Source organism: Mobula hypostoma, chromosome 4 (assembly GCF_963921235.1).
Source record: "Mobula hypostoma chromosome 4, sMobHyp1.1, whole genome shotgun sequence".
NCBI lineage: Eukaryota > Metazoa > Chordata > Chondrichthyes > Myliobatiformes > Myliobatidae > Mobula > Mobula hypostoma.
The window spans coordinates 5,739,993-5,762,877 of record NC_086100.1 but is presented as its reverse complement, the minus strand read 5'-3'; the positions used below and the strand labels follow the sequence as shown (position 1 = coordinate 5,762,877).

Sequence of the window (22,885 nt, the reverse complement as noted above, 5' to 3'; positions counted from 1 at the left end):
CTTGGGTAAGGAAGCCGCTTAATTACTGTAGAAGTTTACCATTCCACTCCTATAACAGTCCCATTGGTTTTAAAGAAAGTAATAATACATTACTTAACACATTGAGTAACGCACTGGGTCCCATCAAAAAGCTTGATGTTTATATTCTCATCTTTTTCCAAATTGCCCATGGCTGCAGCGCTCACAACAATCTCACTGCCCTTGGGTATCGTGGCTCCTCGCTCTGAAGATTACCCTACAGGAGTTTCACTGCCATAAGACCATAAGACATAGGAGCAGAATTAAGACGTCCAGTCCATCGAGTCTGCTCCACCATTTCATCATGACTGATTTATTATCCATCTCAGCCCCATTCTCCTGCCTTCTCCCCGTAACCTTTGACATCCTGACTAAACGAGAACCTATGAACCTCTGCTTTAAATATATCCACTGTCTAGGCCTCCACAATTGTCTGTGGCAATGAATTCCACTGGTTCACTTCCCTCTGGCTAAAGAAATTCCTTCTCATCTCTGTTCTAAAGGGATGTTCCTTTGTTCTAAGATTGTACCTTCTAGTCTGAGACACCCCTATGAAAGGAAAAATCTTCTCCACATGAACTCGATCTAGGCCTTTCAATATTCAATAGGTTTCACTGAGATCCCCCTCATCCTTCTAAATTCCAGTGAATACAGGCACAGAGCTATCAAACACTCCTCGTACATTAACCCTTTGATTTATTTTTATATAAAAATTCAACCTTGTTCTATGTAATTCTGAAAGTGTGCTGTTGTTGGCTGTCCCTCTCCAGGTTTTTAGCTCATGTCAGTGCCTACACAGAGACGCCAGTTGTGGCCTGCATTGTCTCGGGATTCCTGGCAGGGCTGCTCTCTCTGCTGGTCAGCCTGCGAGACCTCATTGAGATGATGTCCATTGGGACGCTATTGGCCTACACCCTGGTGTCGGTGTGCGTCCTGTTGCTTCGTTACCAGCCCGAGAGCGACATCGACGGCTTTGTCAAGTTCCTGTCGGAGGAGGGCACCAAGAAGAAGGAGGGAGTCCTTGCCGAGTGTGAGAAGGAGGCTGCCTCCCCCGTCAGCGAGGGCGAGGACTACACGGGCCTTGACAAGAACACATGTGGTGCCAAGAACCTGCCGTCCTTGGGGGACAACGAGATGCTGATCGGGAAGGCGGACAAGTCCAGCTATGGCGTGAATCACCCCAATTATGGCACCGTGGACATGAGCTCAGGCATTGAGGCAGACACCTCGGAGAACATCTACCTGATAAAGCTGAAGAAGCTGATTGGACCTCGGTACTACACTATGAGGATTCGCCTTGGGCTGCCCGGCAAGATGGACCGTCCCACCTCCATCACCGGCCGCACTGTCACCACCTGCGTGCTACTGCTTTTCGTCCTGACGTTTGTCTTCTGTTCCTTCATCATCTTCGGGGAGGAGTATGTTTACGAGCAGAGCTGGTGGGCTATCCTCCTGGTCGTCCTGATGGTCCTGCTGATCTGCTCACTGGTATTCATCATCCTCCAGCAGCCCGAAAACCCCAAGAAGCTGCCGTACATGGCGCCCTGTGTCCCCTTTGTGCCTGCCTTTGCCATGTTGGTAAATATGTACCTCATGCTGAAGCTCTCCAGTATCACTTGGATCCGCTTCGCCGTTTGGTGCTTTGTAGGTAAGTGTAAAATGAAATGCCTTGCCCGAGTGGCCCTTTTGGTTGAATGGTCTATACTCCCCATTAACTGGAACTCTTGGTGAGGATACGCTGAATGAGCTCGGACTTTTCTCTTCGGAGCGATGAAGGATGAGAGGTGAATTGATAGAGGTGTACAAGACGATAAGTGTGCCAGAGACTTTCTCCCAGGGCAAGAATAGCTAATATGAGGGGACATAATTGTAAGGAAATTGGAGGGAAGTTTAGGGGGGGATATCAGAGGTAAGCTTTTTACATGAGCTGTGGTGGATGCACAAATCCAGAGGTGGTGGTAGAGGCAGTTAAATTAGAGACATTGAAGAGACTCTTAGATAGGCACATGGATGATAGAAAAATGGAGGGTATGTAGGAGGGAAGGCTTGGATTGACCTAGGTTAAAACATCGGTTATAACATTGTGGGCCAAAAGGCCTGTACTGTAAAGGCTATACTGTTCCCAGTTCTATGTTCTTTGTCTTGCCTGTTCAAGGGGGCTCCAATTACATTCAAAAGACAGCACCAACGTGCTCATGACTGCCCTGGGCTTAAGTCTCTGTAGAGCAGTGAGAAGACAGACTACTCAACCATAAATGGCATTACACTGAACCGTGTGATTCTATAATAAGTGCAATAATAATAAATTCACTGGGGAGTAGTTACAGCAAGCCGCAGAGGCAATATCAATGCCTTCTCAGAACTGCTGACTCAGTCACAAATCCAACACCAATGGAAAACAGCTGGGGTTGAACCAGATATAGAACATGACAGCCCATAACAGGCCATTTGGCCTATCTAGTCCATGTTGAACTATTTATCTGCCTGGTTCCAATAACCTGCACCTGGACCATAGCCCTCCATACCCCTCCCATCCATGCACCTAACCAAATTTCTATTAAATATTGTGTTCGAACCCGCATCCACAACTTCTACTGGCAGCTCGTTCCACACTCACATCACCCCCGAGTGAAGATTTTCCCCTCATTTTCCCCTTAAACATTTCATCTTTCATCCTTAACCCACAACCTCTAGATCTAGCCTCACCCAACCTCAGTGGAAAAAGTCTGCTTGCATTTACCCTGTCTATTCTCCCCATACTTTTGTATACCTTGACCAAATCTTCCCTCATTCTCCTACACATCGGGGAATGAAGTCCAAACCTGTTCAAACCTTTCCTGTACCTCAGGACCTCAAGTCCCGGCAACATCCTTGTAAATTTTCTCTGCACTAATGTAGGAATGTAGAAACAAGGGAGAATATTCAGCTCCTCAAGCATGTTCTGGTGTACAAATCATGGCAGACCTTTGAGCTAAATCCATCAGTCCCAAGAGTTTTCATGGTAGGTTGTGTGTTCAGAGATGCTCTTCTGCACACCACTGTTGAAACACGTCATTATTTGAATTTCTGTCAGCTTGAACCAGTCTGGGCATTCTCCTCTGATCTCTCTCATTAACCAGGTATTTTCACCCACAGAACTGGATGCTTTCTTTTTGATTTTTTGCACCATTCTCTGTAAACTCCACAAACAGTTAGTGTATGAAAATCCCAGGAGATCAGCAGTTTCTGAGATACTCAAACCAGCCAGTCAGGCACCAACAATCATTCTAAGGTCAAAGTCACTGAGGTCACATTTCTTCCCTATTCTGAAATTTGTTCTGAACAACAAATGAACCTCTTGACCATGTCTGCATGCTTCTATACCTTGAGTTGCTGCCACATGATTGGCTGATTAGATATTTGCATAAGTGAGCAGGTGTATAAGGTGTACCTAATAAAGTGGCCACTGAATATAGCACAGTACAGACTCTTCAGCAAACAAAGAGTGTCGACCATGATCTCAAGTTACTTTGAATTCATCTACCAATATTTCCCTCAATTCATTGCATATGTCCCTACCTAAATGGCCCATTGATAGCTCTAACAGGAAAGAAGGCTGTTCCATCCATCAGGCCTGTACAAAAACTCTTTAAAGTGTTCTTCGCTCATGTCCATGGCTTCGCTCCTCCTTGCAAGACCGTTGAGTACTTGCGCTTCCTCTTCCCCGGTATATTAGAAAAATAGAAAACCTACAGCACAACACAGGCCCTTCGGCCCACAAAGTTGTGTCGAACATACCCCTACCTTAGAAATTACTAGGTTTACCCATAGCCCTCTATTTCTCTAAGCTCCATGTACCTATCCAAAAGTCTCTTAAAAGACCCCATCATATCCGTCTCCACCACTGTTGCTGGCAGCCCATTCCACACATTCACCACTCCCTGCGTAAAAAACTTACCCCTGACATCTCCTCTGTACCTACTCCCCAGCACCTTAAACCTGTGCCCTCTCGTGCTAGCCATTCCAGCCCTGGGAAAAAGCTTCTGACTGTCCACACGATCAATGCCTCTCATCATCTTATACACCTCTGTCAGGTCACCTCTCATCCTCCATCACTCCAAGGAAAGAAGGCCAATTTTATGGAACGTATTCTCAAAAGGCATGCTCCCCAGTCCAGGCAACATCCTTGTAACTCTCTTCTGCACCCTTTCTATGGTTTCCACATCCTTCCTGTAGTGAGGCGACCAGAACTGAGCACAGTACTCCAAGGGGGGTCTGACCAGGGTCCTATATAGCTGCAACATTACCTCTCGGCTCTGGAATTCAATTCCACGATTGATAAAGGCCAATACACCGTATGCCTTCTTAACCACAGAGTCAACCTGCACAGCAACTTTGAGTGTCCTATGGACTCGGACCCCAAGATCCCTGTGATCCTCCACACTGCCAAGAGCCTTACCATTAATACTATATTCTGCCATCATATTTGACCTATCAAAATGAACCACTTCACACTTATCTGGGTTGAACTCCATCTGCCACTTCTCAGTCCAGTTTTGCATCCTATCAATGTCCCGCTGTAACCTCTTACAGCCCTCCACACTATCCACAACACCCCCAACCTTTGTATCATCAGCAAACTGACTAACCCATCCCTGGACTTCCTCGTCCAGGTCATTTATAAAAATCATGAAGAGTAAGGGTCCCAGAACAGATCCCTGAGGCACACCACTGGTCACCGCCCTCCATGCAGAATATGACCCGTCTACAACCACTCTTTGCCTTCTGTGGGCAAGCCAGTTCTGGATCCACAAAGCAACGTCCCCTTGGATCCCATGCCTCCTTACTTTCTCAATAAGCCTTGTGTGGGGTACCTTATCAAATGCCTTGCTGAAATCTATATACACTACATCTACTGCTCTTCCTTCATCAATGTGTTTAGTCACATCCTCAAAAAATTAAATCCGGCTCGTAAGGCACGACCTGCCCTTGACAAAGCCATGGTAACTATTACTAATCATATTATACCTCTCCAAATGTTCATAAATCCTGCCTCTCAGGCCTCTCAGGTCTGATTAGGAACAGTCAACATGGATTTGTGCGTGGAAGGTCATGTTTGACAAATCTTATTGAATTTTTTGATGAGGTTACTAGGAAAGTTGACGAGGGTAAAGCGGTGAATGTTATCTATATGAACATCAGTAAGGCCTTTGACAAGGTTCCACACAGAAGGTTAGTTAGGATGGTTCAATCATTAGGCATTAATATCGAAGTAGTAAAATGGGTTCAGCAGGGGCTGGATGGGAGATGCCAGAGAGTAGTGGTGGATAACTGTGTGTCAGATTGGAGGCCGGTGACCAGTGGTGTGCCTCAGGGATCTATACTGGGTCCAATGTTATTTTTCATATACATTAATGATCTGGATGATAGGGTTGTAAATTGGATGAGTAAGTATGCAGATGATAATAAGATAGGTGGAGTTGTGGATAATGAAGTAGGTTTTCAAAGCTTATAGAGAGATTTAGACCACTTAGAAGAGTGGGCTGAAAGACGGCAGATGGAGTTTAATGCTGATAAATGTGAGGTGCTACATTTTGGTAGGACTAATCAAAATAGGACATACATGGTAAATGGTAGGGCATTGAAGAATGCAGTAGAACAGAGGGATCTAGGAATAATGGTGCATAGTTCCTTGAAGGTGGAATCTCATGTGGATAGGGTGGTGAAGAAAGTTTTTGGTATGCTGGCCTTTTTAAATCAGAGCATTGAGTATAGGAGTTGGGACATAATGTTAAAATTGTACAAGGCATTGGTGAGGCCAAATTTGGAGTATTGTGTACCGTTCTGGTCACTGAATTATAGAAAAGATGTCAATAAAATTGAGAAAGTACAGAGGAGATTTACTAAAATGTTGCCTGGGTTTCATCTCCTAAGTTACAGAGAAAGGTTGAACAAGTTAGGTCTTTATTCTTTGGAGCTTAGAAGGTTGAGGGGGAACTCGATAGAGGTATTTAAAATTATGAGGGGGATAGATAGAGTTGACATGAATAGGCTTTTTCCATTGAGAGTGGGGGAGATTCAAACAAGAGGATATGAGTTGAGAGTTAAGGGGGCAAAAGTTTAGGGGTAACATGAGGGGGAACTTCTTTACTCAGAGAGTGGTAGCTGTGTGGAACGAGCTTCCAGCAGAAGTGGTTGAGGCAGGTTCGATGTTGTCATTTAAAGTTAAATTGGACAGCTATATGGACAGGAAAGGAATGGAGGGTTATGGGCTGAGTGCAGGTCGGTGGGACTAGGTGAGAGTAAGAGTTTGGCACGGACTAGAAGGGCTGAGATGGCCTGTTTCCGTGCTGTAATTGTTATGTGGTTATATGTTATATAGTTATATCTTCTCCATCGACTTACCAACCATTGTATCAATTGCAAGAATATAGCAAGTGCGCATGCTTCTGTTCGATCATGCTGTAAATTGTTGAGGCCTTTAACAGTAATCAAGCCATGGCGGCCTCTCTCTTTTTGCAGGCACTTTTCGGTGCACACGTTTTTCACCTCAACAGATCTGGTTCATTGCTCTCACACTGTAGGTTGCCCAGAGTGTACCATTGCTAACATGTCTCAGTAAAAATGTTTAAGACCATAAAACCATATGACATAGGAGCAGAATTATATCAATGCTGCTCCACTATTCCATCATGGCTGATTTAGACCATAAGACGAGGAGCAGAATTAGGCCATTCAGCCCATTGAGTCTGTTGCGCTATTCCATCATGGTTGATCTTGGATTCCACACAATCCCATACACCTGCCTTATCGCCATATCCTTTGATGCCCTGACTGATCAGGAAACAATTAAATTCCACCTTAAATATATGTACGGACTTGGCCTCCACTGCAGTCTGTGGCAGAGCATTCCACAGATTTACTACTCTCTGGCTAAAAAAATTTCTCCTTACCTCTGTTCCAAAGGATGGCCCCTCAATTTTGAGGCTGTGCCCTTTAGTTCTGGATACCCCCACCACAGGAAACATCCTCTCCACATCCACCCTATCTAGTCCTTTCAACATTTGGTAGGTTTCAATGAGATCCACCCCCCACCACCACATTCTTTTAAATTCCCATGAGTACTGGCCCAAAGCTGCCAAACGCTCTTCATATGTTAACCCCTTCATTCCCAGAATCATCCTCGTGAACCTCCTCTGGACTCTCCCCAATGACAACATACCCTTTCTCAGATATGGGGCCCAAAACTGTTGACAATACTCTACAAGCAGCCTGAGTTGTGTCTTACAAAGGCTCAGCATTACCTCCTTGCTTTTATATTCTATTCCCTTTGAAATAAATGCCAAAATTGCATTTGCCATCTTTACCACAGACTCAACCCGTCAAGTAACCCTCTGGGAGTCTTACATGAGGACTCCTTGGTCTCTCTACACCTTTGATGTTTGAACATAGAAACATAGAAACATAGAAAATAGGTGCAGGAGTAGGCCATTCGGCCCTTCGAGCCTGCACCGCCATTTATTATGATCATGGCTGATCATCCAACTCAGAACCCAGCCTTCCCTCCATACCCCCTGACCCCTGTAGCCACAAGGGCCATATCTAACTCCCTCTTAAACATAGCCAATGAACTGGCCTCAACAGTTTGCTGTGGCAGAGAATTCCACAGATTCACCACTCTCTGTGTGAAGAAGTTTTACCTAATCTCGGTCCTAAAAGGCTTCCCCTCTATTCTCAAACTGTGACCCCTCGTTCTGGAACTCCCCAACATCGGGAACAATCTTCCCGCATCTAGCCTGTCCAATCCCTTTAGGATCTTATACGTTTCAATCAGATCCCCCCTCAATCTTCTAAATTCCAACGAGTACAAGCCCAGTTCATCCAGTCTTTCTTCATATGAAAGACCTGCCATCCCAGGAATCAATCTGGTGAACCTTCTTTGTACTCCCTCTATGGCAAAGATGTCTTTCCTCAGATTAGGGGACCAAAACTGCACACAATACTCCAGGTGTGGTCTCACCAAGGCCTTGTACAACTGCAGTAGTACCTCCCTGCTCCTGTACTCGAATCCTCTCGCTATAAATGCCAGCATACCGTTCGCCTTTTTCACCGCCTGCTGTACCTGCATGCCCACTTTCAATGACTAGTGTATAATGACACCCAGGTCTCGTTGCACCTCCCCTTTTCCTAATCGGCCACCATTCAGATAATAATCTGTTTTCCTATTTTTGCCACCAAAGTGGATAACTTCACATTTATCCACATTAAATTGCATCTGCCATGAGTTTGCCCACTCACCCAACCTATCCAAGTCACCCTGCATCCTCTTAGCATCCTCCTCACTGCTAACACTGCCACCCAGCTTCGTGTCATCCGCAAACTTGGAGATGCTGCATTTAATTCCCTCATCCAAGTCATTAATATATATTGTAAACAACTGGGGTCCCAGCACTGAGCCTTGCGGTACCCCACTAGTTACCGCCTGCCATTCTGAAAAGGTCCCGTTTATTCCCACTCTTTGCTTCCTGTCTGCTAACCAATTCTCCACCCACACCAATACCTTACCCCCAATACCGTGTGCTTTAAGTTTGCACACTAATCTCCTGTGTGGGACCTTATCAAAAGCCTTTTGAAAATCCAAATATACCACATCCACTGGTTCTCCCCTATCCACTCTACTAGTTACATCCTAAAAAAATTCTATGAGATTCGTCAGACATGATTTTCCTTTCACAAATCCATGCTGACTTCGTCCGATCATTTCACCGCTTTCCAAATGTGCTGTTATCACATCCTTGATAACTGACTCCAGCAGTTTCCCCACCACCGACGTTAGGCTAACTGGCCTATAATTCCCCGGTTTCTCTCTCCCTCCTTTTTTAAAATGTTTGGTTGCATTGGCCACCCTCCAATCCTCAGGAACTAGTCCAGAATCTGACGAGTTTTGAAAAATTATCACTAATGCATCCACTATTTCTTGGGCTACTTCCTTAAGCACTCTGGGATGCAGACCATCTGGCCCTGGGGATTTATCTGCCTTCAATTCCTTCAATTTACCTAACACCACTTCCCTACTAACATGTATTTCACTCAGTTCCTCCATCTCACTGGACCCGCTGTCCCTTAGTATTTCTGGAAGATTATTTATGTCCTCCTTAGTGAAGACAGAACCAAAGTAATTATTCAATTGGTCTGCCATGTCCTTGCTCCCCATAATCAATTCACCTGTTTCTGTCTGCAGGGACCTACATTTGTCTTTACCAGTCTTTTCCTTCTCACCAATGAGATAATAGTCCGCACTATTGTTCTGCTCACCAAAATGCATTATCATACATTTCCCAACATTATATTCCATCTGCCACTTTTTTGCCCATTCTTCCAAGTTGTCTAAGTCCTGCTGCAATCACATTGCTTCCTCAGCACTACCTACCCCTCCACCTGTCTTCGTATCATCCACAGACTTTACCACAAGGCTATCAATTCCATGATCCAAATCACTGACGAACATTGTGAAAAGTAGTGGTCCCAATACTGACCGCTGAGGAACACCACTAGTCACTGGCAGCCAACCAGAAAAGACCCCTTTTATTCCCACTCGCTGCCTCCTGCCTGTCAGCCATTCCGCTATCCATGCCAGAATCTTTCCTGTAACACCATAGGATTTTATCTTGTTAAGCAGCCTCATGTATGGCATCATTTCTAGTGGTCCAATATCAACTCTCACCTCCCTTTTAATCTTTATATAACTGATAAAATGTCAGTGTCCTGCTTTATACTATTGGCTAGTCTGCCTCATATTTCATCTTTTCCCTTATGGCTTTTGCAGTCGCCTTTTGTTAGATTTTAAAAGCTTCCCAATCATCCAACTTTCTATTCACTTTTGAGACCTTATATTACCTTTCCTTGTCTTTTATGCATTCCCTAACTTCCTTCATCAGCCAAGATTGCCTATCCCTGCTACGAGGGGTGATTGATAGAAGGTGGCCTAGGGTAGGAGGAGTCAATTTTAGAAAACATAGCACATTTATTTTTCCTACATTTACACACTTAGTCCAGCAGTCGTGGAGCATACGGATCCCTTCTTTGTAGAAGTCGGTGTCTTGGACCTCCAGGAAGTGGTCCACAGCAGGGGTGATTGATAAGTTCGTGGCCTAATGTAGAAGGAGATGAGTTATTAACTTCAAACTTTCTGCATTTTCATTCAAAGAGCTGAACTGCACATGCATGTAACGAGAGCTGTATAACTCATCTCCTTCTACCTGAGTCCATGAACTTATCAATTACCCCTGCTGTGGACCACCTGGAGGTCCAAGACACTCTCGTTACATGCACGTGCAGTTCAACTCTTTGAGTGAAAATGCAGAAAGTTTGAAGTTGATAACTCATCTCCTTCTACCTTCGGCCACAAACTTATCAATACCCCACCTGTGGACCACTTCTATAAAGAAGGGATCCGTATGCTCCACGACCGCTGGACTAAGTGTATAAATGTAGGAGGGGACTAGGTCGAAAAATAAATGTGCTAGGTTTTCTAAAATTGACTCCTTCTACCTTAGGCCATGAACTTATCAATCACTCCTTGGATTTGAGAGCTTCTTTCTCTGTGGGACATATCTATCCTGTGTCTTGTAAACTATTCCCAGAAACCTCAGCCTTTCCTGCTGTGCCATCATCCCCCCCAGTGTACCCCTCCAATCCACCTGGGCAAGCTCCTCTCTCATGCCTCTGTAATTCTTTTTAATTCCATTGAGATACTGATGCAAGTAAGTTATGCTTCTCCCTCCCAAATTGCAGCATAAATTCCATCATATTATGATCACTGCCTCCTGAGGGTTCCTTTATTATCCCTCTCATACACCATTCTCCTGGCTTCTCCCTATAACCTTAGAAACCTTTACTAATGCTTACTTTAAATACACTCAAAGACTTGGCTTCCAGAGCCATCCATGGCAATGAATTCTACAGATTCACCACTGTCTTGCTAAAGAAATTTCTACTCATCTCTGTTTTAAAGGGATGATCTGAGGCTGTGCCCTCTGGTCCTAGACTCACCCACTTTAGGAATACTTTTTCCACATGCACTCCATCTAGGCCTTTGAATATTCGATAGGTTGAAGTGAGATCCCCCCTCATTCTTCAACACTCCACCAAGTACAGTCCCAGAGCCATCAAACGTTCTTCATGCGTTAACACTTCCATTTCCGGAATCATTCTCAGGAACCTTCTCCGGACTCTCTCCAATACCATCACGTCATAAGCCAGCCAAACCTGTTCACAATGGGTATCATACCAGTCTTATTCCACACGTAGGAAGCAGATACCCAATCCGCTTTTGGCTGATGACTGTACTCTCCCTTCCCTAGGTTTTCTCATTTATTTCGGATATGGGATCTGGAACAGCAGCCTGGAGATCGGTGCGCGGCAAGAGGCTCTGAGCCAGAGCACGTATCAGCGCTACGATGTGGACGACAGCTTCTCGTACCCCGAGGAGGAGGACAACCAATGGCAGGAGGCATGGCCTGCGGCCGAGTCGAAGGGCTACCAGTCCCAGCAGGCGATGCCGGACATTGTGGGCAATCACAGGACCTACGGCAGCAAAGCCAAAGGCAAAGGGAAGCATGGCAAGACTTCAGAGGTGCTGATTGCAAATGACGAGCTTGACTATTCCCCTGAATAGGAGGTACTGACCCCCCAGACCCTTGGGCTAGCATCATGGATGTGATCTCTCATCATGCTGTGGTATGGCATTCAAAAAGGCAATATGCAGTTCATTGGAGATGCCTGCCCTTAACTTCACTCTGTTAGCATATTAAAGGGGTCCCCATTTTCATGAATAAATACTTGGCATGAACATGCACTGACTAGAAGTGTGGCTGATTGCAATGAGTTCTCTCGTACAGTGGCAGTAACCCTGGTTCAATTCCCTTGGCTGTCTGCAAGGAGTTTGTACTTTCTCCCCGTGACCACTTGGGTTTTCTCCAGATGCCGCGGTTCCCTCCCACTTTGCCCAGCTTGTGGGTTAGCGTTAGTGAGTTGTGGACTTGCTATGTTGGCGCCGGAGGTGTGGTGACACTTGTGGGCTGCCCCCGGTACATCCTCGGACTGTGTCGGTCAGTAACGCCAGTGATGTATCTCACTGTATGTTTCATTGAAATAGGGAGTAGAGCAAGAAGGACAAGGGTTAAACTAACGCTTCTACAGAACCTGTGACGCAGGTTCAATCCCTGCTGCTGCCTGTAAGGAGTTTCTTCATTCTCCTTGTGACATGGGAGTTCCTCCAGATGCTCTGGTTGCCTCCCACATTTCACAGATGTACAGGTCATAGGGCAATATTGGCTCATTGGGCCAGAAGAGACTGTAACCGTGCTGTATTTCCAAATAAACAGAAACAAGTGAGTCCCAATGACCTCTGTAGGCCAGGATGCTTTGTGTTTGTGAAAGCCCATGCAGGAATTTACAATACTTTTAACAAATACCCAAATATTCAGTAAATCAAGGTAAATGCTTTTGATCTGACACTTTATAGCAAGGTGTAATTATGAATAAACGATAAGGTGACGACATTTACAAAAGAGTTCAGGAGGAATATTGGAGAGCATTGAGACCCCTCTGTTGGTCGGGGTCCACCACTGATATTGCAACCCAGTTGTCCATGACGGGGCAGTGCGCTATGGAGAGCAAGTGTTTGCCCAATCAGCAGGCTCACACTCTCCACGCAGCTGATGAATCCAAAGGAATGGCAGAGACCCATACAGTTTGGCACCAGTGGCATCGCAGGAGTTGCCATTCAACGTGGCACTGCCTTCAGGACTCCAGCTCTGTACTTCTCCTTCAGGGTTTAATCCCCAAGCCTTCCCCATAAGTGGGCATAGCTGCAAGGCAGCAGAGGTTTAAGATCAGAGTTTTCCTGCCAACCACAGCTGACGAGCCTATCTGCCTGAAGCAACTGGTTTTAAGGTGCTAGTAACCCGCCTTTACCCCTTCACCTGTCAGTAGAAACCATTCTACTGGGCTTAGTAGCTAAGCCATACAGGAGCTGGACTTGGTTGTCAGAGGCTATTTGAGACACACACCATTGGGAGCGTTTAATAGGCAGTGGGAGCTTATCCCCACTAACGCCCTTGGCTAGGACAACCTTCAGGAACCTGGAGTGCATTAGTATGAGAGTAACACACACAGAGTGCTGGAGGAACTCAACGGGTCAGGCATCATCTACAGAGAGGAATGAAGAGTTGGTGTTTCTGGCCATAAATCTTCATCAGTCTTTCATGAGTCCTGAAGACTCAGCCCAAAATATCAACTTTTTATTTCTCTCCATAAATGCTGCCTGACCTGCAGCATTTTGTGTGTATTACTCTGGTTTCCAGCATCTGCAGAATTGTTTGTATTTATGATTACTGTGGGAGGTGATGGACATTCTGATCAGAAATGTTTGGGAATTGGATGGTTTAAAGTACACTTATTATCAAAGTGTGCATACTGTATACAATCTAGAGATTCGTCTTTTTGCAGAGAGCCACAATAGAAAGAAACACATTAAACCAATTTAAAAAAAACCCACAATACAAAGACCTTCAAATATGTGAAAAAAGCAGATCATGTAAACAATAAACATGTAAACAAATAACTTAGAGAAGAGGGACTGCAGAGTCCCCAAAAGTGAGTCCAAAGCCATGAAGTCAGTTCAGTGCCAAGGTGAGTGCCGATGGGTGCAGGTCATGCACTACAGATTTTTAAAGAGAGCAAAAAATAGAAGAATATTGAGGTTCATGGGTTCATTGTCCATCCAGAAATCTGTTGGTGGAGAGGAAGCAGCTGCTCCTGAACCTCCTCCCTGATGGTAGCAATGAGAAGAGGGCATGTCCTGGCTGATGGGAGTCCTTAATGATAGATGCCGCCTTTTTAAGACATCGATTTTTGAAGATGATCTCCTTTTGGGGAGGCTGGTGCCCATGGTGGAGCTGGCTGAGTTTGCAACATTCTGCTGCTTTTTTTCTGTTCCTGTGCTGTGGCCCCTCCGTTGCAGACAGTGATGCAACATCTGGAGAAATTTATTAGTCTTTGATGACATAACAAATCTGCTCAAACTCTGAGTGAAATATAGCTGCTGTCATGCCTTCTTTGTCTGCGTAATTATAATTTATTTCTGAGTGAATGATATCCAGCCGGCGTGTTTTTTTTTCTTCTCTGGTATTTAAGGGTTATTCATGGCCTCTGCATCCTGAGCAACACTTGATTTCCTTTAGAGTGAGGATACAGACATAGCCAGGAAGTCCAATGATCTCATTTCCTGTGTTTCATATAAGTCGCTCAGCTGAAGATCCATGTGTCTATTTTTAAGACATGACTTCTGTGGACATGAGTGTTTCCATAACAGGCCATGAGGCAACAAGTCACCGTGTATCTATAGAGATGGAGAGAGCAGAGGAAGAGAAAGACAAGAGGTGATGGGGGTATTGAGATAAGGGAAAAAAGGGGAACAAGAGGAATGGTTAGAGAGAATACTTGTTCGATTTTCTCATGGAACTACAAAGATATTTGTTTATTTCACGATGGGAACAGTTATGACATCGAAGATATATGGCAAATGCAAAGGAGTTGCTTCTATTTCTGTTTGCTTCAGTTTAAAAAAAAGACTTGAATGCTTCTGCAGTGCTTTTCCCAGGGAGTCCTTGTGCATGATTCCCTAAGGATCAACTTGCAGGTTAAGTCAGTGGCAAGGAAGGCAAATTCAATACTGGCATTCATTTTGAGAGGACTAGAATATAAAAGCAAGGATGTAATGCTGAGGTTTTCTAAGGCATTGATTGGATTGCACTTGGAGTATTGAGAGCAGTTTTGGGCCCCTTATCTAAGACAGGATGAGCTGGCATTGGAGAGGGTCCAGAGGAGGTTCACAAGAATGATCCCAGGAACGAAAGGGTTAATATATGAGTGTTTGATGTGGGCTTGTACAAGGTCTTTAGATGGAGGATCTCATTGAAGCCTATCAAATATTGAAAGGCCTAGACAGAGTGGATATGGAGAGGATGTTTCCTATAGTGTGGGAGTCTAAGACCAGAGGGCAGATGCTTCAAATAAAGGGACATCCACTTCAAACAGAGATGAGGAGGAATGTCTTTAGCCAGAGGGTAGTGAATCAGTGGAATTCATTGCCACAGATGGTTGTGGAGGCCAAGTCATTGGCTATATTTAAAATAGAGGTTGATAGGTTCTGATTACTCAAAGGTTACGAGAAGAAGGCAGGAGAATGGGGTTGAGAAGGATAAATAGCCTAACTATGTTCCTATGCCTTGTGATCTGGCGTTCCAAATTTTATCTGAGTTGATTTTTCAGAATGGACGTGTACTTACATTTTCTGGATATTAGCCTTGTTCTCTGGAGTTTGCTGATACTGTTGAGGTACGTGGAAGCCTCTAATGAGGGCACTGCGTTTCTGCAATTGGATAGAAAGACTGAGTGAATGGGTGAAAACCAGACAAATGGGGTTTCGACCATAAAACCATGGGACACTGGAGCAGAATTAGGCCATTTGGCCTATTGATTCAGTTCTGTCATTCTATCCTGGCCAATCCATTTTCCTCTCATCCCCATTCTCCTGCTTTCTCCCCATAACCCTTCACACCCTGACTAATCAAGAACCTATCAACATTCACCTTAAATGCACCCACTAATCTGACCTCCACAGCCGGCCGAGGCAAAGAAATTCCTCCTCATCTCTGTCCTAAGTGGCTGCCCCCCTGTTCTGAGGCTGTGCCTTTTTGGTCCTAAACTCCATCACCAAAGGAAAGATACTGTCTGCATCTACTCTGTTTAGGCCTTTCAACATTCGATCGGTTTCAATGAGATCCCACCTGCCATTCTTCTAAACTCCAGCGAGTACAGGTCACCTTAATGTGGGGAAGTGCGAGATGAAGAGCTCCTCAGAAAGTGAAATGTTAAGGATTGAGAGCATTGCGTGATACACTGTTGTTTGAACTGCTCCAATTAATCCCACATGGAGAACAACGGTTCGATTAGAAGAGCACAGGAGGATCGGATTAGTGTAAATGGATGCTCGGCAGAGACACAGTGGATGAAGGGCCTGTCTCTACGTAGTTAAAAAATCTCTGGGACAACAGACCTCTCATAGTATCAAGGGTGGACTGCTCTGCTGGAGACTTTTACTGAGGAGACACTGCACTTTCAGAGAGACAGAGACCAACCCTTTCAGCGTAGTTCTCTTGAAGGTCTGCACTGCAAATCTCCGGAGGTAACTTTCACTCTGGCTTTCCTTCTTAGTGAGGGGACAGGGCTGAATTGGCCCTTTGACCCTCCAAACAATTTACCCCCCAGCTCTCCCTCAGTTTGATCCATGAGCAACATTCGTCTTAAGGATAGATCTTAAGGTCATAGAACATAGCGCAGTGTAACGGTTAGCGCTAGGTCCCTCACATACTCCATCTCCGAAATGTAGGTTGGAAGATTGTAGAGATGGTTCCAGCCAGGTACCACACATTCCTAAAGAAGGTTTGGCCTAAAAAAAAATAGACCAATCAGAACAAGGCCAATTCAAATTAACCAATCAGGAATAGACAATTCAGATCCAGCCAATCAGGATTGAGCATTAAGCCCCTCTCGTGCCCTGCTCACCTGAGAGGGTATATAAGGAGGTGTCTCTCAGGGGACTTGTTATTTGACTAACTTGTGCCTGAGGAAGATGGTTATTAATTGTTAGAAAGTTGCAAACAGTATCTGTAAGTATGAGACTGTTAAGGCCAAAGGATAGTATGGAGTAATGGAAATAACCATGTGTAACAACTGTGGTCTGCAGAAAAGCATCTCTGAATCCACAACATGTTGAACCTTGAAGTGGATGGGTGAAAGCAGCAGAAGATCACAAACCTACGCTCAGTGGCCACTTTATTAGGTACAGTGAGTGTCCAATCCACTGGATCTGAGGGGAAGCAGAATGAGAAGTTGTGTGATCTCATGAAATGATGTTTATTATCATCTTAACAATGTACTTTTAATGTTATTTTGGGGGATTGATCTGTTATGAAATGAAATATTTTTAAAGGTGAAGGCATGTTCAAAAACAAACTGGTTAGGTGTTTGATGGGCCAAATCTCAGACTGAAGGGCTGATATGATTCTCTGCAAACAGATTCCAGATCCTGGCTCAAGTTAGCATTTGGAATAAACGAGGAAGGTGGATAATGATCCAAAAACAAGCTCTTGAAGTTCTGGGGTAGAAAGTCCATTTGCACGGCTGACAGTAAAGTGGAGGGTTGAACAGGAGGGAAAGGTTAGATTGATCTTGGAGTAGTTGTAGTTATAGTCATAGAGTACTGCAGCGCTGAAACAGGCCCTTCAGCCCATCTAGTCTGTGCTGAACTATTAATCTGACTAGTCCCAACAATTTACACCTGGATCGTAGCCCCTATACCTCTCCCATCCACATTTCTCTTAAATGTTGACATCAAATCCACTTCTGCTGGCAGCTTGTTCCACACTCTCACCACCCTCTGAGTGAAGAAGTTCCTCCTAAACATTTCACCTTTCATCCTTAACCCATGACCTCTAGATCTAGTCTCACCCAACCTCAGTGGCAAAAGCCTACTCATGTTTACCCCATCTACACCCCTTATAGATTTGTATACCTCTATCAAATCTCCTCTCATTCTCCTATGTTCCAGGGAATAAAGTCTTAACTTATTCAACCTTTCCCTATAACTCAGGTCCTCAAGTCCTGGCAATATCCTTGTATAGTTTCTCTGCACTCTTTTAAATTATTGGTTATAGTTTAAAATGTTGCCATAGTGCTATGACCGATTTATGTTATTGCTTGGAGACTGATGTAACCAGACATCTGGTTGGTAAGATACCAGGTGATCTGAGGGCGTTGTGCCTTCCGGTATGAGCTGTATGAAGCCTGAGTCAGTGTCTCTGTCACGTAGTGTCTCCTTGGCATTCCCCCATTGTTTTCTGATGCAGTTGTTTATAATATCTCAGCAAAAATGAGCAGAAAGCTAGTACTTGCATCTGTTGATTGAACACAAGATACACTGAATGGCCATTTTATTAGGTACACTTGTACACCTCATTAATGCAAATATCTAATCAGCCAATCATGTGGCAGTAACTCAATGTGTAAAAGCCTGCAGACATAGTCAAGTGGTTTAGTTTCCCCAGAATGGGGACAAAATGCGATCTAGGTGACCTTGATCATGGAGTGATTGTTGGTGTCAGATGGGCTTGCTTGAGTATCTCAGAAACTGCTGATCTCCTGGGATTTTCAAACACAACAGTCTCTGGAGTTTATAGAGAATCATCTGAAAAACAAACAAAAAAAAAATCCAGTGAGTGGCAGCTCTGTGGGCAAAAATGTTTTGTTAGAGAGAGAGGTCAGAGGAGAACGGCCAGACTGGCTGACGCTGACAGGAAAGCAACAGTAACTCAAATAACCACACATTGCAATTGTGGTGTGCAGAAGAGCATCTCTGAATGCACAACATATCAAACCTTGAAGTGGATGGGCTACAACAGCAGAAGATCACAAACATACACTCAGTTGCCTCATTATTAGGTACAGGAGGTACAGCACAGAAATAGGCCCTTTGGCCCATCTAGTCCATGCTGAGCAATTAATTTGCCTAGTCCCATCAACCCACATCTGGACCATAGCCCCCTAATACCCCTCCCATTCATGTACTCATTTAAACTTCTCTGAAATAGTGCAATCGAACCCTCATTGGAAAGCAAAGGGCCTGTACTCGCACAAACAAGAGAAAGTCTGCAGATGCTGGAAATCCAAGTAGCACACACAAGGCTGGAGGAGCTCAGCAGGCCAGGCAGAATCTATGGAAACGAGCGCAGTCGATGTCTTGGACCGAGACCCTTCAGCAGGACAGGAGATAAAGAGATGAGTCAGGGTTAGACGGTGTGGGGAAGGCAAGGGGAAACGCTAGGTGATAGGTGAAACTGGGAGAGGGAGGGGTGAAGTACAGAGTTCGGAAATTGGTGATTAAGATACGAGGCTGGAGAAGGGGGAATCAAATAAGGGAGGACAGAAAGCCATGGAAGTGAGAAAAAGGGGGAGGAGAACAGACTTCCCCAGTAATGCTGCTGCCTCTCCCCCACACCCCTCATTCTTCGCTATTCCCCATCCCTTTTCCCTCTCTCACTTAATCTCCTTGCCTTCCCGTCGCCTGCCTCTGCTGCTCCTCCCCCTTTTCTTTCTTCCATGGCCTTCTGTCCTCTCCTATCAGATTCCTCCTTCTCCAGCCCTGTATCTCTTTCATCAATCAACTTTCCAACTCTTTACTTCATCCCTCCCCAGCCCCTCCAGGTTTCACCTATCACCTTGTGTTTCTCCCCCCCTCCCCCCCCCACCCTCTACCACAGACCTCATCTTTCTTCCTCCAGTCCTGTGGAAGGGTTTTGGCCCTAAATGTCGACTGTACTCTTCTCCATCGATGCTGCCCGGCCTGCTGAGTTCCTGGGGCTGTACTTCGCTGCAATGCTCTATGATCTATTCCTGTTATTGATTGGAGATTGATGTAATCAATCATCTGGGTTGTTAAGTGCCGGGTGAAATGGATGATTGATAGCAGTGGAAGACCACAAATATACAGAAATGTTCTCATGGTCACTTTATTAGGTACAGGAGATATGGAATAAAGTGGTGACTGAGTGTAGTTCCCAGTGGAAAACATCCCATTCTGGCAGTTACTCTCTCTTTCATTGCTTTTGATATTCTTTGACAAGTTCCTCTAGCATTTTGTATGCATTCCTGTGGATTTCCAGCATCGACATAATCTCTTGTGTTTATAAAAATGACAATGAATAACGAAGTAAATAGTGCATAAAGCAAAGAATAATGGGGTAGTGTTCCCGGGCTGTTCACATGAGATCTGGTTTCTAAGGTACTAAATGATGAACCAAAAGCCTTGCAGTGTATTATTTCTCTCAGTGGTTCGTGCAATCTTCATTGAAGATTAGTGCACCGGCTGTAAGATCAAGGTTCAATTCCCACCATTGTCTGAAAGGAGCTCGTACGTTCTCCCCGTGACCACATGGGCTTCCTCCAGGTGCTCTGGTTTCCTCCTACAGTCCAAAGATATACATTTGGCGTTCGTGAGATGTGGGCATCTATGTTGATGTCAGAAGTGTGGTGTGTCTTGTGGGCTGTTCACAGTTTAGGATGACAGTTCAGAAAAGCAGATCTGCCAACTATCTTCTGAGGGAGATTGTTTAAATTTAAGAGAACGGCGGTAGAAGACCTGAGAACAAAAGTGATTCTGGTCCCAGAATATTAAGAGCTTTAAAACAAGTAAGAGACCTTTTAAATCAATTCTAAAAGATTCAGGAAGCCAAAGCAGTGTAGCTGGGCTTGGAGTCATATGCTCCCTTGTCCTGATTTGAGTTAAAAGTCTAGCAGCAGTGTAGAGCTTAACCCAGCCAAATGTCTCGCTTGAACCTTTTAGCACAGCGGATGCTGGAGGTTTGGATCACTAAGTGAGTGTCTTCAGTGAAGATGAATTGTGTCAACAAGGGAGCCTGTTAGTGCTAATGCATTCCTTCATTTGTCAGACTTGGTAAAAATTGCAAAATGTGTTCTTTCTGTAATATTCTCACTTTCCTGCACTGTACTCAGCTGTGTATTACATTTGGTTCCATATTCAGTAGATTACAGTTAAGCAGGGCACATTGGGACTAGTACGTTTTGTCTCATCAAGCAGCTGCCTCAGTTGGTTGGAATTTCCTGGAAATAATTAAAAAGGTATAAAAAAGACAAACTACCATGTAGCTGAGAAACAAATTATTTATTTAAATGAAATACAGAACGAATTAGAAAACTACCAATACTACTACAGTACTATAAAACTGTATATTAGTTTATAATAGTTATCAATAGAGGAATTCATCCAGTGTTTGCGGGCATTTTTTTTAAATTGACTGTAAATGAGCAAAATCAGTGCAGGTACCAAGTGCAGATAGTGGGCAGCCTTCAAACAATACTTCCGATGATTGCATCCTCCAAATCTTAATTTTCATTGTAATGTTCAAGATTGTCGACACCTTATAATTCTTCATAAATTATTGAAATAGTGAAATCATTTAATTTTCACTCCCAGCCGTCTCTGGCATCTCCAAGCCTGAATGCTTGAAACCGCGATGAGGAAAGCAGTTCTGAATTGTCCTGCTGCTTACTTCTCACCAATTATCAGTAACAAAAATCACTGCTTTCCAAAGACAACACACACAACTTATGCTATTTAAAAACTATTTGCTCTAAGCACGTTGTAGTGTCTAACGATCACGTTGTGTATGCGACTGACACTGGTTAGAAACTGTTTGGCATCAGTCTCCTGGCCCAATTAAGCATCATAGTGCCCCAGATAAATGAAATCAATTTAATTTTCATTCTTTAAGAGTTGTTACAAATAAATGGTGGCTGCGATTAGCTGATGGCCTAATTAATTTCATTATTATTGCCTGTGTATTAATGCCCAGTGCTTAAGAGCCTGGAATGACAGCGATGGTGGGAGCTCTACATCAACTGCTTCTACAGCTATCACCATATGTTCTTGATCTAGTCCAAGGGTCATGTGAAAGAAGCAATGACTGAGTGTTTCTTCTTCAAAGAAACAGGAATAATTTCCATAAATTAAACCTCAGAAACAAGCTTGAATGTGATATTGTTGTACACATGTGCTATCACTTCTCAACAGAACATCCAAAAGAGAAACAGAGGCCTTCTCAGAGAAAGTGATGGATAAACGTTTACTGCCGGCCCACTGAGTGGTCAGCAAAGGTCAAAGGCTTATTTCTGTTCCTTTCCATTTTAATGTCACGCTTCACTCAATATTTCACATTGCTTCCAATGTGAGCTTACCCATACATCATCCACCTCTGTAAATTGCCCCCTCTGTCTGGATTCTCTGGTCTGAGTTGAAGTGTACCCATCTGTTTTTGGTTTACTTTAGTTTTGAGGAATGAATTTAGGTTGATTTTTCTGTATATTTTGAATTTCTGGTGTGGAATTGCTGTATATTTATTACCAGTTATGTACACTGTGAACCTGCATCGGTGTGTCGTGTTCCATTGCTGTACCAAAGCCATGCAGAGAAAAAAAAAAAGACATTTATTGCAAAAACATCCGATGGAGTGATTCATTTATTGACTTTTCATTATTTTCACATGGAATTGTGTCAGAGAATTACGGAGATTTGCAACTGAAAAGGTCTTGCATTATCTCGTGTCTGTGTATAAATATATTATAGACATCATATAATATAATATATACTGTACATCTACAACATGTATTGAATACATCTATTCAATATGCTAAATATATTTCATATTTATATATCTGTAACATATATTGCATACTTGTATATACATATATATGTTATATGATGCAAATTAATCTTTGCAACAAAAACAGTTCACTTCACTTTTTGAGTTTATTTCACCATCAGACACAGAATCAGGTTTATTCTCCCTGGCATACGTCATGAAATTTGTTGCTCTGCAACAAATTAAATAAGTGATGCAAAAATAGTGAGGTTGTGGATGTAGGTTCATTTTCCACTCGGAATTTGGATGGCAGAGGGGAAGAGAGCTGTTCCTGAAACATTCAGTGAGTGTCTTCAGGCACCTCCACCTCCTCTGTGATATTAGCAACGAGAAAAGGGTAAAAGGGGTCCTTGATGCTGGATGTCGAATTTTTGAGGCATCGCCTTTTGAACGTGTCCTCAATACTTGGGAGGCGAGTACTCATGCTGGATCTGGCTGAGTTTTTCTGAACTTGTACAGTGGCCCCTCCATACCATACAGTGATGCAATCAGTACAGCTTCGAAATCAGTACGAGGGGTGATTGATAAGTTTGTGGCCTAGGGTA

The 22,885-nt window shown here is 44.0% G+C and overlaps 1 protein-coding gene across 2 annotated transcripts in view; it reads left to right on the top strand.

Moving 5' to 3' along the window:
* The window catches only part of LOC134345100 (solute carrier family 7 member 14-like), a 188,167-nt gene extending 166,035 nt beyond the window's left edge, over positions 1–22,132 (top strand). For both annotated transcript variants that reach the window (XM_063045259.1, XM_063045258.1), the window contains 2 exons: positions 789–1,666; positions 11,361–22,132. In XM_063045259.1, coding sequence (XP_062901329.1) covers positions 789–1,666; positions 11,361–11,674 — 1,192 coding nt within the window. In that variant the 3' untranslated portion in view covers positions 11,675–22,132. The remainder of the gene's footprint in view (positions 1–788; positions 1,667–11,360) is intronic.
* Positions 22,133–22,885: the final 753 nt, after the last annotated feature.